At 41.0% G+C, this 16,130-nt stretch overlaps 1 protein-coding gene across 3 annotated transcripts in view; it reads left to right on the plus strand.

Annotated features, from left to right (window-relative positions):
• DPY19L3 (dpy-19 like C-mannosyltransferase 3) overlaps nt 1–16,130 on the plus strand; it is a 45,686-nt gene continuing 29,556 nt past the window's right edge. For 2 of the 3 annotated variants that reach the window (XM_058155346.1, XM_058155344.1), the window contains exons 1-4: nt 6,893–7,276; nt 8,729–8,870; nt 10,756–10,880; nt 15,983–16,073. In XM_058155346.1, the coding sequence (XP_058011329.1) occupies nt 8,768–8,870; nt 10,756–10,880; nt 15,983–16,073 (319 nt within the window). In that variant the 5' untranslated portion in view covers nt 6,893–7,276; nt 8,729–8,767. Of the gene's footprint in view, nt 103–6,892; nt 7,277–8,728; nt 8,871–10,755; nt 10,881–15,982; nt 16,074–16,130 lie in introns of those variants that run through there. The other variant, XM_058155345.1, reaches the window with a different exon arrangement.

The raw sequence follows: 16,130 nt of genomic DNA on the forward strand, positions 1-16,130 counted from the left end.
CTCGCCCGCCTACCCGCCCGCCTCCCTTCCTCCGGCGCCCAAGCAGGCGAGGCCGCCTTTCCCGGAACGCCGCCAGCTTTGCGCTGCCGCCGCCGCCGCCAGGTAGGTGGATCCTCGCCGCTCCGAGGCTCCCCGGGCGGGCAAAGCGTTGGGGCGGCGGGCGGAGGCGGTGCGGGGCCATTGTAGGGCTAGGCCGGCTGCGGGCGGGAGGGTGGGAGCCCGAGAAGCGGCTGACCCGGGCCCCGGTTGGTGGATGCTCTGCAGCCCCCGTTGCCGCTGCAGCCGCCGCTGCTGGGAAATGCACGCGTGTAGGGATGCTGCTCGGGGCGCGTTCTTCGGGATCGGGGCGGGGGGGTCTTCTAGGGCTCCCCTCCCCAAGAAGGAGTGCATTGGGTCCGCCTCGATCCGGATCTGCCCCTTGACGCCCACCCAGCCTTATGCACGCAGGCATCCCTTCCACACGCCCTTCTCGGTCTGGATCCGCGTTCACACGTGCACCATCACCCTCCCTTCCCCTCCCCCCACCCCACCTCCCGGGCATGGCACCAGAGCCGAGCTGGATTCGCACGACCGGGCTGCAAAAAAAAAGAAAGAAAGAAAGAAATGCAGAAGGGTCTTGGCTCGGGAGGTCGTGGGAATTGGGCCCTGCGTGAAGGTGTTGAGGGGGTGTTGGTTTAGGCAGGTGGCTGGGAAATCCTTTTTTTTTTTTTTACTACCAGTTCTGTGGGTGTGGCTTGGTGGGCGTGGCAGGGGAAGGATATTGCAAAATCACCATTCCTTCCCCGCTCCAGGGGGAAGGATATTGCAAAATCCCCATTCCCTCCCCACTCCAGGGGGAAAGATACTGCAAAATCTGCATTCCCTCCCCACTCCTGGGGGAAGGATATTGCAAAATCCCCATTTCCACCCCACTCTGGGGCCAGCCAGAGATGGTGTTTGCCGATTCTCCAAACAACTCAAAATTTCCGCTACCGGTTCTCCAGAACCTGTCAGAACCTGCTGGATTTCACCCCTGGTTTAGGCACTTGGGAAGGCCCGGATCCCTTGAAGAATTCGGTTAAACTTGGCTTCATTTAGCCACGATGCCCTCTTTATGTCAACCTAGGTAGGTTGACACCTTTACCTTTAATTCTCCTCTTCTTCCCCTTTTTTTTTTAAAGAAAATATTCCTTCGTTTTTAAAGAATTTATTTTAATTTTATCTATAAATGTATGTACATCGATAATGTGCCTTGTTAGAAAAAAAAATATCAGGACAAAGAAATCTGACGGTAAAAACAATCTAATTGTCTAATATTGATAAGCACCGGTTATATTATGTATAGTATGTATATATCCACAGCAGACCTACCTATGTAAAAATATGAGATAAAGCGGATCATTGCTAGATCTTTTCCTGGCCTTCTTCCCAATCTTTTCTTTTAAAAAACATCTCTATATTTTTGTATGTAGATATGGTATAGGTGGCTTAAATTCACTTTCTTTTTGCCTTTTGCATTTCCATCATTTTTAAAGAAAGAAACTTTCCCAATCGTGGGTTAAATCCATCTAAGAATTTTAAAGGCACGGTCTGTTTTCCTACCTGGGATCTTCCATTGGACCAGCAACATTGCTCCCATTATGGTCTCTCTGCCAATTGGATGATGGGAAATGTGGTCCAGCATCTCTGGAAGACCCACCTGGATTGCAGCAGGCTTATTCTAAATTACCCAACTGCAAGCAGGTGTCCTCTGTTAGAATAGAATAGAATAGAATTTTATTGGCCAAGTGTGATTGGACACACAAGGAGTTTGTCTTGGTGCATATGCTCTCAGTGTACATATCATCCTCAGCTTGGCCCTAGAATTGCTCTTTTTTTTACTCTAAATCTCCTGGAATCATTTTGGAACAGGCTATTATGGGAAAAAAATATTTTTTTTTTATTTGCATTTATATCCCGCCCTTCTCCAAAGACTCAGGGCAGCTTACACTATGTCAAGCAATAGTCTTCATCCATTTGCATATTATATACAAAGTCAACTTATTGCCCCCAACAATCTGGGTCCTCATTTTACCTACCTTATAAAGGATGGAAGGCTGAGTCAACCTTGGGCCTGGTGGGACTTGAACCTGCAGTAATTGCAAGCAGCTGCTGTTAATAACAGACTGCATTAGTCTGTTGAGCCACCAGAGGCTCAACACTCAACAGATTTTTTAATTAAAAATCAATATAGAGAAAGTGAATACTTTCTTTTCCTTCCTTCCTTCCTTCCTTCCTCCAATTTATATAGTTACATAGTCTCAGAATGCACAGTTTAATGATCAACTCCTTCTTTTCTCTTTCTCTTTCCCTTTCCCTGCCAAATGTCATATCCTTGGATAACGCCCAGACAAACTGAACTCGCACAAAAAGTTTAACCACAAAGAAATCCAGCACATTTTAATTGTGCACAGATCCAGCCTGCAATTACTTTCAGAATCTTCGTAAGCCTCAAAAGATTAGGTTAAAATTATTGCCCTTAGGTTAATTGTGGACTAGGAGGTTGTCTGAATGTAGCTGTTGTTTCCAGATTGATTATGATTTTAATTGTCACGGTGCATTACTAGTCGGTTTTCTTACCAGTTCATTTGGTAGGTACATTAAAAGGCTGGAAAATTCCACTGTTGATTCAAAAGTTTGTTCCAGCTTGCTTGCGTAGGGATAATTCTGTGCCCCCCTTGAACTGGGTTTGGTTTTGTGAATTTGGCAAAGTTTACTTCTAAGTAAACATGCATAGCTTGAACTAACTTGGTGCAAACAGACAAACTTGGAGTCTGTTCAGAACAATTCAGTTGGGTTTAATCCTAACTTAATCTAACGGGACAAGAAACTTTGTATTGATGGTGCATTATCTTAACGGACCTTCTTGGAGAATCTGTGAGAAAGACAGAATAACGCATAACCCCAGACGTTATCACTAGCAGGCAAAATCACAAAGCTGCATCTCACTTACTTTGGCCATGGCATGTGGGGGAATTCACTGGAGAAAGCAATTGCGTTTGAAAGAGTTAGCAATGGAATGGAATGGAATGGAATGGAATGGAATGGAATGGAATGGAATAGAATGGAATAGAATTTTTTATTGGCCAAGTGTGATTAGACGCACAAGGAATTTGTCTTGGTGCATATGCTCTCAGCGTACATAAAAGAAAAGTTCATCAAGAATTCTAAGGTACAACACTTAATGATAGTCATAGGGTACAAATAAGCAATCAGGAAACAATCAATATCAATATAAATCATAAGGATACAAACAACAAAGTTACAGTCATACAGTCATAAATGGAAGGAGATGGGTGATGGGAACGATGAGAAGATTAATAGTAGTGCAGATTTAATCAAATAGTTTGACAGTGTTGATGGAATTATTTGTTCAGCAGAGTGATGGCGTTCGGGAAGAAACTGTTCTTGTGTCTAGTTGTTCTGGTGTGCAGTGCTCTGTAGCGTCACTTTGAGGGTAGGAGGTGAAACCATTTATGTCCAGGATGTGAGGGGTCTATAGATATTTTCCCATCCCGCTTTTTGACTCTTGCAGTATACAGGTCCTCAATGGAAAGCAGGTTGGTAGTAATTGTTTTTTCTGCAGTTCTAATGATCCTCTGAAGTCCGTGTCTGTCTTGTTGGGTTGCAGAACCGAACCAGACAGTTATGGAGGTGCAGATGACAGACTCAATAATTCCTCTGTAGAACTAAATCAGCAGCTCTTCGGGCAGTTTGAGCTTTCTGAGTTGGCGCAGAAAGAACAATATTTGTTTTGCTTTTTTGATGACATTTTTATACACACACAAACACACCTTGGAGGTCTTGTAGTCCAACCCCCTGCTCAAACATGTGTATAATGTGTATGTGTGTGTACACACATATAAGTATATGTACATGCACGCACACACGCACACACATATATATCTCAGTATATGTACATTCATATACACACAGATATATAAATATATAACTATTCTATATAACAGTTCTAGAGGTGCAAATGACAGACTCAATAATTTCCAGTACTAGGCAAACTGGTTGTTACAGTATGTGACGCTCACCTCTGTTTGTCCCCCTTCTTTTCCCCTTTCTGGCACCTTTCTGAATAAGCAACAAAGAAGAGACCACAATTATTTCTTTTGCAAAGAGATTGCAGTGTTTTTCAACCTGGACAACTTGAAGATGCGTGGACTTCAAGTCTCAGAGTTCCCTCTGGGAGTTGAAGTCCACACATTTTCAAGTTGTCCAGGTTGCAAAACACTGGTCTAAGGGTTTGATACTGGCTGGGGAATTCTGGGAGTTGGAATCCTGACATCTTCTGTCAGGGTTCCAAGGAAGACCTCCAACGAAATAAAGCTCTGAGGCTTGAGGTTCCTCAAAGTTCCAATTTATTAGAGATGTCATGTTGGCACGTCTTGGAAAAACCAACTATGAAAGCTTCCAAGTTTTCCACATCCAACTGACAGTTCACAGCCCTGCCCCCCACACACAAGTTCATCACATTGTCCAATCAACTCTTCACACTCAACTGGATACAATCTTCAGGCAGGCAATCATCAGACCCTGGCAAAAGTCCTTGAATATTGAATGTTGTTATGACTAACTTACTACTGTTCCAACAATAACCCCCCTCCCAACTTCCCCAGTTAAAATATGTGGCAGTTAAGAAGCAAAAAAAAGAACATTGTCTTCCAAAACTGACATCTTCAAGTTGTCCAGGTTGAAGAATAACTGGTCTAAGGGTTCCATGACCTCAGTCTGCACATTATGTAGCAGTTTCAGGAATTAAAATCCCTCTTCTGCCTGGCAAAATGCATATTAATCCCCCAAACATGCCTCTTGTACTCTGGATGCTACTTCGACAGAGGAAGCCTAGAATAGAACTTTCTTTCCATCAACCAATAATAGATAAAACGGCACTGCCTTTTTCCTTTCTATTGCACGCTGCTTATTTAAACATTGAGTTGAACTTAGAACCTGGGCACTCCATGGTCACAGTCTGTGGATTGTCTTAGCAAAAGCACAGAAGCTGTTTGTCACTGCTTTCACCTAGATGATGGTTTTTGAGACTTCAGAATTTGGCCCATGGATCGATCAGCCATGATTGGATTTTTTTAGAAACCAGGCAGCTAAGCTATTACTTGCAGTGCTGAAGCATATTCTGCTCTTCAAAGCAAAAGTTGTGTAATAGACTGGGCAGAAGAAGAGAGAGTGACTGACCCAAAGTAAGTTTTCTCGATAATGTTGATCTTGCCGGTAGAACATAATACATTTGAGGCAGGGGTGAAAGGCTCCCAGTTTGGACTGGATCGCCCAATCTGGTAGCGATGGCGGCGGGTGGTTGGGAGAACTGGTAGGAAAAATCCCTTCTTCCCCCCCACCCCATGCCCAACAGAGCCATGCAATCATCAGAAGGTTTTTGGTGTTTTTTTTTACTTTTAAAAGGATGTTTTCTTCCACTGATCCCAGACCATCGGCAGAAAAGTTATAGAAAAAATGCTTTTAAAAGGCTCCTCTGATGATCCCAGCTGAGTTGCTTGATCGTCAGAGGCTTTTTTTTTCTTTTAAAGGCAAAAAAAAATGCTTTTAAAAGAAAAAAAAAGCCTCTGACGATCAGGCAACTCAACTGGGATCGTCAGAGCCTTTTAAAAGCATTTTTTACAACTCTTCAGCCCAAGAGGTTGCAGAAAAAATGCTTTTAAAAGTTTTTTTAAAAAGTTGGCCACGCCCACCCAGTCACATTACCCCACACACACCAAGCCACGCCCACAGAACCGGTAGTAACAAATTTTACATTTCACCACTGATTTGGGGGTATTTTTGGAAGGTGGGTTTTTACCCCAATGGGATTTTCCCATGTAGTTTTCCAGGAAACCTAGATAAGGCAGACTCAAAAAGCATGTACTCTCCTAACCATAGCCATGGGCTCCGAATCCATTGGCAATGTCTATTTTGCTCTCCAAATTCATAGAGACCTAACCCTAACCATAAATGGGTTTTACCCCAATGGGATTTTGCCAGGAGACATAATTTAGTTAGTTATTGCAGTCATAAGCTCAAGCCCTCATATGACCAGAACCAATTTTTTTACTGTTTTTATGGCAGTTGTTAAGCCAATCATGTGATCGTAAGTCCCAATCACGCTATCACTAAGTGAATCATGCAGTCCTTAAGCAAATCCATTTTCCCATGGATGGTTTTTTTTTACCGAAAACATGCTGAAAACATAGCGAAAATACTGGGAACCAGCAAAAACTACCCAAGCCGTGGTCATGTTATTATAGAATTTTAGACTGTTATTATCTCTCTTTTTAAAATAAAGTCACGGAGGAAATAATTATTTTATTTCCATACTTGACATTCTCACTTCCTTGTGGTAACTTGGTATTATTAAAGTCTTCGTAGAAATGAAAATCCCATTTGGAAGTTTGTCTTGATATATTATCCCTTTTCTGCTAAAAATAGTTTAGTTACTATGGAACTAAAATATTTTTTAGCAGAAAAGGGCTTGTATATCAAGATAAAACTCCAAATAGTAGGAATTTACATGTTTCCATAGTTAGGGATCCTACTACTGGTAGTCCTCAATTTATGACCACAATTGAGCCCAAAATTCCTTTGCCCCATTTTATGACTTTTCTTGTCTTAGTTGTTAAGTGAATCACTGCAGCTGATAAGTTAGTAACCCTGTTGTTAAGTGAATCTGGCTTTTCCATTGACTTAGTTTGTCAGAAGGTCACAAAAGAGGATCTCGTGACGTTAGGACACGGCAACGATCGTTAAGTATGAACCAAGTATTACCTCACAGATGACCCCCACCCTGTCAAAGACCTTGGAGTTTTTATATCTAACGGTCTAAGTGCCAAAGCCCACTGCAACTACATAGCTGTTGTGACCCAGGTTCCTGGACCCAGACTCCTGGACTCGGATGATTCAGAAAATGAGGGAGAAGACCTGGCAAGCCCTGTTTCTCTTGAGCCCTCTCCCTCCCTGGCACCCACTCAAAGGGAGGAGGAGGGGCCGGCACGGCCTGATTCTCCCGGGCCTTCTTCTGATTTGGCAACGCCCCAAGAGCAGTTTTGGAGTGACGCAAGATTACGAAGACTTGATCGACGTGCGCAGCAGCGGAAGAGTTGGGACAAAGCCAAGTCATAATTGTCATGCAGTGACATCTGCAGAGACTATAAATAGGAGGCGGGACTTCCTGGTTTTTTGTCTTGGACAAAGCAATGAATTTGGCGCGAGCTAACTATTTCATGGAGGGAAGAATATATTCGTGAGTAATTCTGGCCTTATCTATAATTTCCTCGTTATCTCCAGAAACTTGGCAGGCCCGTGGGTAGACGTGGCCAGGACATGTATCTATGTAAATAAAAGGAAAAAAAGGAAGGCCTCTGACGGACTCTTTGCTGGGAGTATTGGGGGAAGGGAAACAGAACAATAGCAAAAAAGGCTCTAAGAGTTGTTAACTTAATTCTACGTAGCTTCTTTTCCAAAAACACCACGCTACTGACCAGAGCATATAAAACATTTGCTAGGCCGATTCTTGATTACTGCTCGCCTGTCTGGAATCCATACCATATTTCTGATATCAATACAGTTGAGCGTGTCCAAAGGTATTTTACGAGAAGAGTTCTCCACTCCTCCGTAACCAATAAAATACCTTATTTCACCAGATTTGTTATCCTGGGTCTAGAAAACTTGGAACTCCGTCGCCTTCGACAGGACCTGGGTTTAGCTCATAGAATCATCCGTTGTAATGTCCTTCCTACCAATGACTACTTCAGTTTCAACTACAATAACACAAGAGCTACCAACAGATTTAAGCGTAATGTCAACCGTTCCAGTTTAGATTGCAGAAAACACGATTTCTGTAACAGAATTATCTATGCTTGGAATGCATTGCCTGACTCTGTGGTCTCTTCTCATAACCCCAAAAACTTTATTCAAAATCTATCCACTGTTGACCTCACCACATTCCTAAGAGGACTCTAAGGGGCGTGCATAAGAGCACAAATGTGCCTACCTTCCTGTCCTATTGTTTCTTCATATATATATATATATATATATATATATATATATATATATATATATATATATATATATATATATATATATATGCTTATACTACCTTGTTTCTCCTCATATATATGTTTATATATTACATAAACTTGTGTTATGCTTGTGTATATTGTTATGACAACATTAAATAAATAAATAAAAATAAATAAATAAATAAACCAAGCATCTGAATTTTGATGACAAGGCTATTGGGATGCTGCAAAGGTTGTAACTGTGAAAAATGGTCATAAGTCACATTGTTCAGGGCCGTTGTAACTTTTAACGGTCACTAAACAAACGGTTGTAAGTTGAGGACTACCTGTATTGTACCAAGCCTCCAGAAAAGAAAAGAAAAATCAAGGTATTATTCTATCTTCTTTGTGCCCTGGCTGACAGATCTGAAATCTCAAATGAACTAATGTGTTTGATGATCGTGTTTATTTTCTCTAATTTATCTGTGACAGGAATAAGCCAACAAGATGATTAATTGCTCTGCAAGAAAAAAATATATATAATTCTGCAGCGTTAATGTTCAAAGCCTGCCATTTTTCTGTGTAGTGTGAATATTTACTTCCTGGTATATATTTCAAAAGAGGAGGAGGAAGAAAGGATTGATTGATTGTTAATTAACGTCTCTACTATTTTGTGTTTGTAAATATGCATATAGGAACCAGATGAAGTATAATGTGTGAATATTACTGACATCATGACAAGTGTTAGACAGAGAAGAGGAATAAAAAACACCAATGTTCCACAAGATTGTCTGTCACAGGAGAAAAACTGGAAACTTAACGAGAAGAGCGTAGCTGGTAAGTCACAATCGTGTGAAAGAAAAATTAAAACAATTTTTGGGTCACTTTTAACAGTTTTCCCCTTTGATCTCCTCCTCTCCTTTTTAAATTTTTGTTGTTTTTGTTGCTTTGCATTTTGTCTTTCTTTGAAACTTAATGAAGTCTGGTTTTTTTATTTAAAAAAATTAACTTATAATAAGCATTCAGGATGTCCCAAAAGCCTCGATACAGTTTTAAGCTTTTTAAAATTTAAAATTGCACCAAAGCTTTTGGGACAGCCCGTATAAACGTATTATTCTCATTGTACTTCATCATTATTTTATTACTCTATTATTTTATTTCTGTTCTGTTTGCACTGTTTCCCTTTTCTTCCTTTTCATTATTGCAAGCCCCATGGCAAGATAGGCCGCACGCAAAGTTAACCAATGAATAAATGAAATGAAGACATTCTGCTTCCACTTCTGCCAATCAAGGTTCTAGGTTTTTTGTTTTTTAAACTGTCAGGTTCCATGGCTTGAAAATAGTTGAACTCGCCTGATAAAAGATTCATCAGAGAATGTCCAAATGCAAGATGTCGGTTGTAAAAATAATTTTAAGCTTACAAAGCCTGTCATTATTGAGGCAAGAATGCCTTTTTAGTAATAGCAATAACACTTAGACTTATATACCACTTCATAGTGCTTTACAGCATTCTCTGAGGGTTTTACAAAGTCAGTGTGTTGTCCCTAACCATCTGGGTCCTCATTTTACCAACCTCGGAATAGAATAGAGTAGAGTAGAGTAGGGTAGAGTAGAGTAGAGTAGAGTAGAGTAGAATAGAATAGAATAGAATAGAATAGAATAGAATAGAATAGAATAGAATAGAATTTTATTGGCCAAGTGTGATTGGACACACAAGAAATTTGTCTTGGTGCATAGGCTCTCAGTGTACACAAAAGAAAAGATACCTTTATCAAGGTACAACACTTAATGATACTCATAGGGTACAAATTTAACACTTAATGATAGTCATAGGCTACAAATAAGCAATCAGGAAACAATATCAGTATAATTCGTAAAGATACAAGTATAAATCGTAAGAAACGATAGAAGGCTCAATCAATCTTGAGCCAACAGGGTTGAACTCCTGGCAGTGAGCAGAATTAGCCTGCAATACTTCATTCTAACTAGTACGCTACTATCGTTCCTTATTTTTGAACGACATGCAAACAAGAAATGAATGATTCCATGCAGAAATAGCAATTTTAAGAAAAAAGTCATTAGTTATTCTTTTTTTCAGTATTCTGTTACATTAAACCACAATGTTTGCCAACAAGAAAAGCTACATTTAGGTAAGTTCAGAGGGAATTTCCACCTAAATAAAGATCTCTTTGGTCTGGTTTTAAAAAGAACATCTCTGATTTTAGTTTGCCCCTCTCGTGTAGCATAGGTGATCCTTGAATTATGACCAATCACTTACTGGCTGTTTGAAGTTATGATGGACCACTGCAAAACAGTGCATAAAATTGGGTCGGTCCCTTGGGTGACCTGCATTAGGGTGTAAGATTATGGTGTAAGTCAAAGATTTATCTATACTCCATCAGGATACAACAACCACAGTCTTCAGCTGAACTCAGTAGTTTCAGCAAAGGTTTTGTTACCAGTTTCCATTTTCTGTGCTGTGTTGGAAAGAAATAAAATGGTCTACGTGCCCATATGATAAATCAATATTATTTATTTCTTATTAAATTTTTATGCTGCTCATCTCCCCTATAAGGTGACTCTGATCAGCTTACAAGTTATAAAGTAAATTTAAAAAAATATTAAAGCATTAAAAATACAGATTTATGGATAGAACATGGACAGTAACTGGAGAAGATGATAGCCTTTGTTTCAAACCTTTTAAATTTAAACTTTTAACTAGGTGCAAAACTATGGAAGAAGGTTTCACTTGTCGTTGGCGGAATTGTGGGCCTTTTCCTGGGAATACTGACATCTGTTTACATCTCCACGCTCCATGAAAACGATCTGTGGTTTTCAAATATCAAGGTAAAACATCGTTGTTGCATTCTGAATGTTTTGGTCTGTTCCTATTTTACTGTTCTTCATCATAAGCGTATTTGCATTGAACAGGGGTGTCAAACTCGATTTTATTGAGGGTTGCATCAGGGTTGTGTTTGACCTCGAGCAGGGGTGGGTGTGGCCAGGGTGGGTATGGCCAGGGTGGGTGTGGCCAGCTCAACATCACTCATGTTGGGGGTGCCTGTGGTGGCCTGAACGCTCTGCCCGTGAAAATGGGCTCCCATTTTTGCTGGCAGAACCTCACTGTTTCCAGAATGGCCCCGTGGGCCGGATCTAAGCATCCCGCGTGCTGGATCCGGGCTGCGGGCCTTGAGTTTGACACTCCAGCATAGAAGACAAACAATATACTTTGTGCTATGTGTTGAAGATTTAATAAACCAGGAAGCTGTCCAGTTGTCTATTTTTTATGCCCGTCACAGCAAATTCAAATGCAAGTTTTTTTTTATTCGCCCTTGTGGGATAAATCAGGGCCCCAACGCAGGGGTGAAATGCTCCCGGTTCGGACCGGATCGCCCGATCTGGTAGCGATCTTGGCTGGTGGTTCAGAGAACCGGTAGCAATTGCGGTGCGAGGCTCCGCCCACCCGCCCGGCTGTCGTTACTTCCTGGTTTTAACCAAGACGGTATGTGTTGTGTACCCTCTGTGCATGTGCAGAAAGGTTTCGCGCATGTGCAGTGGGTGTTTGAGCGCATGTGACGCACACACGGAGCGTGTACTTCCAAACCGGTAAGGAAGGTAAGTAGATTTCACCCCTGCCCCAAAGTGATCAAAGATCTTCCCCCAAAAAAGTGAGAATTATTTCAGTAACTCAGCAGTTTGAACACAACATTTTATCTACAATGAAAAAAATATAGCGTGTAGGGTCAGAATAGAAATCTCATATTAATCTGATTTATTAATTATCCGTTTACACCTGATTCAATCGGAAGACTCTGAGGAGCTGTAATAATTAGCAGCAACACAAGCATTTGAATAAAATAATGTCCGCATTTTACGTATCGATGTTAATAAAATACATACCTTCTCTTCTATTAATATTAGTGTTACTAGTAAGGAAGAACGACGTTGTTTACTAAACTAATATTAATATGGCTGAATGGATTTTACTATTAAATTGTTATGCCCTGGCCACAATTGATGAGAGTATAGAAAAAAAGTAGAACTTGTTACAGAACTGGCAAATAAGGAAAGCAGATGTTAGCTTAGTATAAAACAGATGTAAAACAGTAATGTTTACCTCATAAAGGGTGGCATTTGGTGGAATACAGCTGGTACCCAGTTTACAAATTAATTTGTTTGATGCATTTGTGCTAATTGGATCCCTCTCTATGATCAATCTTCCTCTCCCCCCCCCATTAAATCCAGAATGTTTCAAAAAAATATGTTAGATGATATTGTACATTATACATACTTTTTTTCCCCAAATGCGTAACAAATGTGGAGACATCAGTTGTATTAACCTACAAGCTTTGTGGCTGATTGAATTTAGAGTAGAATAGTTCCTATCCAGTGGAGCGGTGGCTCAGTGGCAGTCGAAAGGTTGGCAGTTCAACGGTTCGAATCCCTAGTGGCACGTAATGGGGTGAGCGCCCGTTACTTGTCCCAGCTTCTGTCAACCTAGCAGTTTGAAAGCACGTAAAAAAAATGCAAGTAGAAAAATAGGGACCAGCTTTGGTAGGAAGGTAACAGCCTTCCATGCGCCTTTGGCATTGAGTCATGCCAGCCACATGACTACGGAGACGTCGTCATACAGCGCTGGCTCTTCAGCTTTGAAACGGAGATGAGCACTAGAGTCGGGAACGACTAGCACATATGTGCCAGGGGAACCTTTACCTTTACCTTTAGTTCCTATCCAGACAACTGAAAGTGCTTCAGGGTCTCTTGCTTCAAAGATGGTGAGATCTATGATCTAGAACTGTTTTTTGGGGGGGGGGGCTGGGTGACTTGGGAATTCTGGGAACGGAAGTCCATGTTCTACCATCCAGAATTGATTTTTTTGGTTGTGGGTTCAGTCCACCCTTCCTAAGGTTGCAAAGGTAGGGAAACACTGTCCCTTGTGATTGGACTATCACTAAAGTCATTAAAGCCAACATGTAGCCTTGAAGCTCTTAGTGTGGTAGAATATTTGTATCAGGGGTGAAATGCTCCCGGTTCGGACCGGATCAGCCGATCCGGTAGCAATGGCGGCAGGTGGTTCAGAGAACCAGTAGCAAAAATCCCTGCCCCCCACCATGCCCAGCTGAGTTAGAGCCTTTTTTTGTTTTACTTTTAAAAGCATTTTTTTAACAACCTCTTCGGCCGAAGAAGTTGTTTAAAAAAGGCTTTTAAAGGGTTAAAACAAGGCTCTGACAATCCCAGCTGAGGTGCCTGATCGCCTTTTACTTTTAAAAGGTAAAAAAGCTGATGCCTGCTAGGCAAAAAATGGGGGGGGGGTTTTTCGTTTGAGAGAGCGAGAGAAAGGAAGGAAGGAAGGAAGGAAGGAAGGAAGGAAGGAAGGAAGGAAGGAAGGAAGGAAGGAAGGAAAGAAAGAAAGAAAGAAAGAAAGAAAGAAGAAAGAAAGAAAGAAAGAAAGAAAGAAAGAAAGAAAGAAAGAAAGAAAGAAAGAAAGAAAGAAAGAAAGAAAGAAAGAAAGAAAGAAAGAAAGAGGGAGGGAGGGAGGGAGGGAGGGAGGACAGACTACAAACCTGGCACTAGAGGCAGCTTCAGAGGATAATCCAGGGCTGGAAGGCACCTGGAGATCATCTAGTCCAACCCTGTTCCAGCAGGAGATTGTTAGTGAGTTTCTGTCTTTTGATCCCCCAGTCACATAGCCACGCCCACCCAGTCACATGACCACCACCCCATCAAGCCACGCCCATAGAACCTGTAGGAAAGAAATTTAGATTTCACCACTGATTTGTATCCCCACAAACTTCAACAATGGGACATCATCATACCACTGGCTTTGAAATATGCCCTTTGTGCCAATCCTGACCCGCTCAAATAATTGGTGTCGGTTGTGAGCTGATGTCATCGCATTGGATATTAGTTCTTCCTTCTCTTCTCCATAGATATCCTGGCTCTCCACCTGATAAGCCTTGAATGTCAGCAAGACAATAAAACAGACAAATACAGCCGATAAAACAGCTTTAAAACAAGCGGAGTCCCTTAAGTCTTTAGAACTCAGGAGATTAAAAGCTTACCGGCATAAAAGCATCTTTCCCATGTTGCAAAAGACAAGATTATTTTAAATAGAAGGACTCTATCCGATTCAAATTGGGATCAGAAATGGAATGTAATGGCAGGCTGATGGCTGTAATGCACAAATTACTTTAGAAAAGACAAAAGAACATAGAAAAGACGTCTGTAAAATTTCCACTGGGTTCAATCCAGATTAGAGTAAACTAATTGATTTTGGTGGATTATTCTAAGCATATGTAATTCTTCCAACTTCACTGGGGCTTTCCCTCCCCTCCCCAATGTAGGTGTAAGAATTAAAAAGAGAGAGAGAGTCCAGCTACCAATTTTAAATTTACATTTCACCCAAGAGCACTTCTGTTCTTATCTTGACAGACTTGAACATTGGGCGCTATTTAACAAAATAAAATTCAACAGTGAAAAAAGTAAGGTTCTACATTTAAGCCAAAAAACCCCAAAATGCACAGGTACTATATATGTGGTACCTTGCTCAATAGTAGTAAGTGTGAGAGGGATCTTGAAGTCCTAGTGGACAGCCATTTAGATATGAGCCAGCAGTGTGCAGCAGCTGCCAAAAAAGCCAACACAGTTCTGGGCTGCATAAACAGGGATAGAATCAAGGTCACGTGACACACTTGGAATATTGCATTCAGTTTTGGTCGCCACGATGTAAAAAAGATGTGGAGACTCTAGAAACAGTGCAGAGAAGAGCAACAAAGATGATTAGGGGACTGGAGGCTAAAACATATGAAGTACGGTTGCAGGAACTTGGTATGTCTAGTTTAATGAAAAGAAGGACTAGGGGAGACATGATAGCAGTATTCCAATATCTTAAGGGTTGCCATAAAGAAGAGGGAGTCAAAGCACCTGAGGGTAGAACAAGAAGCAATGGGTGGAAACTAATCAAGGAGAGAAGCAACTTAGAACTAAGGAGAAATTTCCTGACAGTTAGAGCAATTAATAACTTGCCAGCAGAAGTTGTGAATGCTCCAACACTGGAAATTTTTAAGAAAATGTTGGATAATCATTTGTCTGGAGTGATGTAGGGTTTCCTGCCTGGGCAGGGGGTTGGACTAGAAGACCTCTAAGGGCCTTTCCAACTCATTGTTGTTGTTGTTGTTATGCGTAGGGCACATCAGTTAAGACTTTTTGTCTGTCAATTTAAAATCACAAGAATTACCAAAGTAACTTTCATGCAAGATTAAGGTTTTTTTCCCCCCCTTGATTATAACTCCTATGCCCGTTATCTGAAACGAAACATGGTTTATAGTTCCTTTAGGAATTAATATTTTGGTCAACGTACAAAATCGTCTGGAATATGTGGACAATTCAGGAAGAAGAGTTTAAAGCTTTGCTGTGTCATCAACTCACAAAATGATCTTGATTAATCTTTCAACCTCAATTTCACACTGCTCGAGCTAGGAAAGTTAGTGATCTATGGCCTGGAATAACTGCATTGAGAAATGAGATAAGTATTACAAACGGCTTTGCCTGTTTAATGCATTGGGTTGCATCTCAACCTAATCATGCAAAGAATAGATGCCCTAAAGTCAGGAAGCGTGGATTTAGCCCATAAGTTTAAAAAGTTGTATTGCATAAATTCTTCTTGATCTTGCTCTAACTCTATTCTACTTAAGAATAAGTTGAAACATTGCCGTCAGACCTAATGGGACAGCTTTGGTTTTTATACTGTTTGCAATATGTCAGGCACAGTTACAACCTTCCAAACTGGGGGTTGAACCAACTTTACAATGTACAACAAATCACAGTTAAACATGGCCTTTTTGTGATACGTGAACTCTGCCCAAGTGGGCAGGTTCAAGGCTAAGCAAAATTAATAGATTCATAGTTTAAGGTTCTTCTTGCATCTCAGCTGATTTGCTTCATTCTAGGAAGTAGAACGGGAAATTTCCTTCAGAACAGAATGCGGTTTGTACTACTCCTACTACAAACAGATGTTGGCAGCTCCATCAATTCAACAAGGTATTGTAGAGTTAGTGTTTTCAGTGTTATTTTTTTTTGCATCAAATACATCAACTG

The sequence above is a fragment of the Ahaetulla prasina genome, chromosome 12, assembly GCF_028640845.1.
Source record: "Ahaetulla prasina isolate Xishuangbanna chromosome 12, ASM2864084v1, whole genome shotgun sequence".
Classification (NCBI taxonomy): Eukaryota; Metazoa; Chordata; class Lepidosauria; order Squamata; family Colubridae; genus Ahaetulla; species Ahaetulla prasina.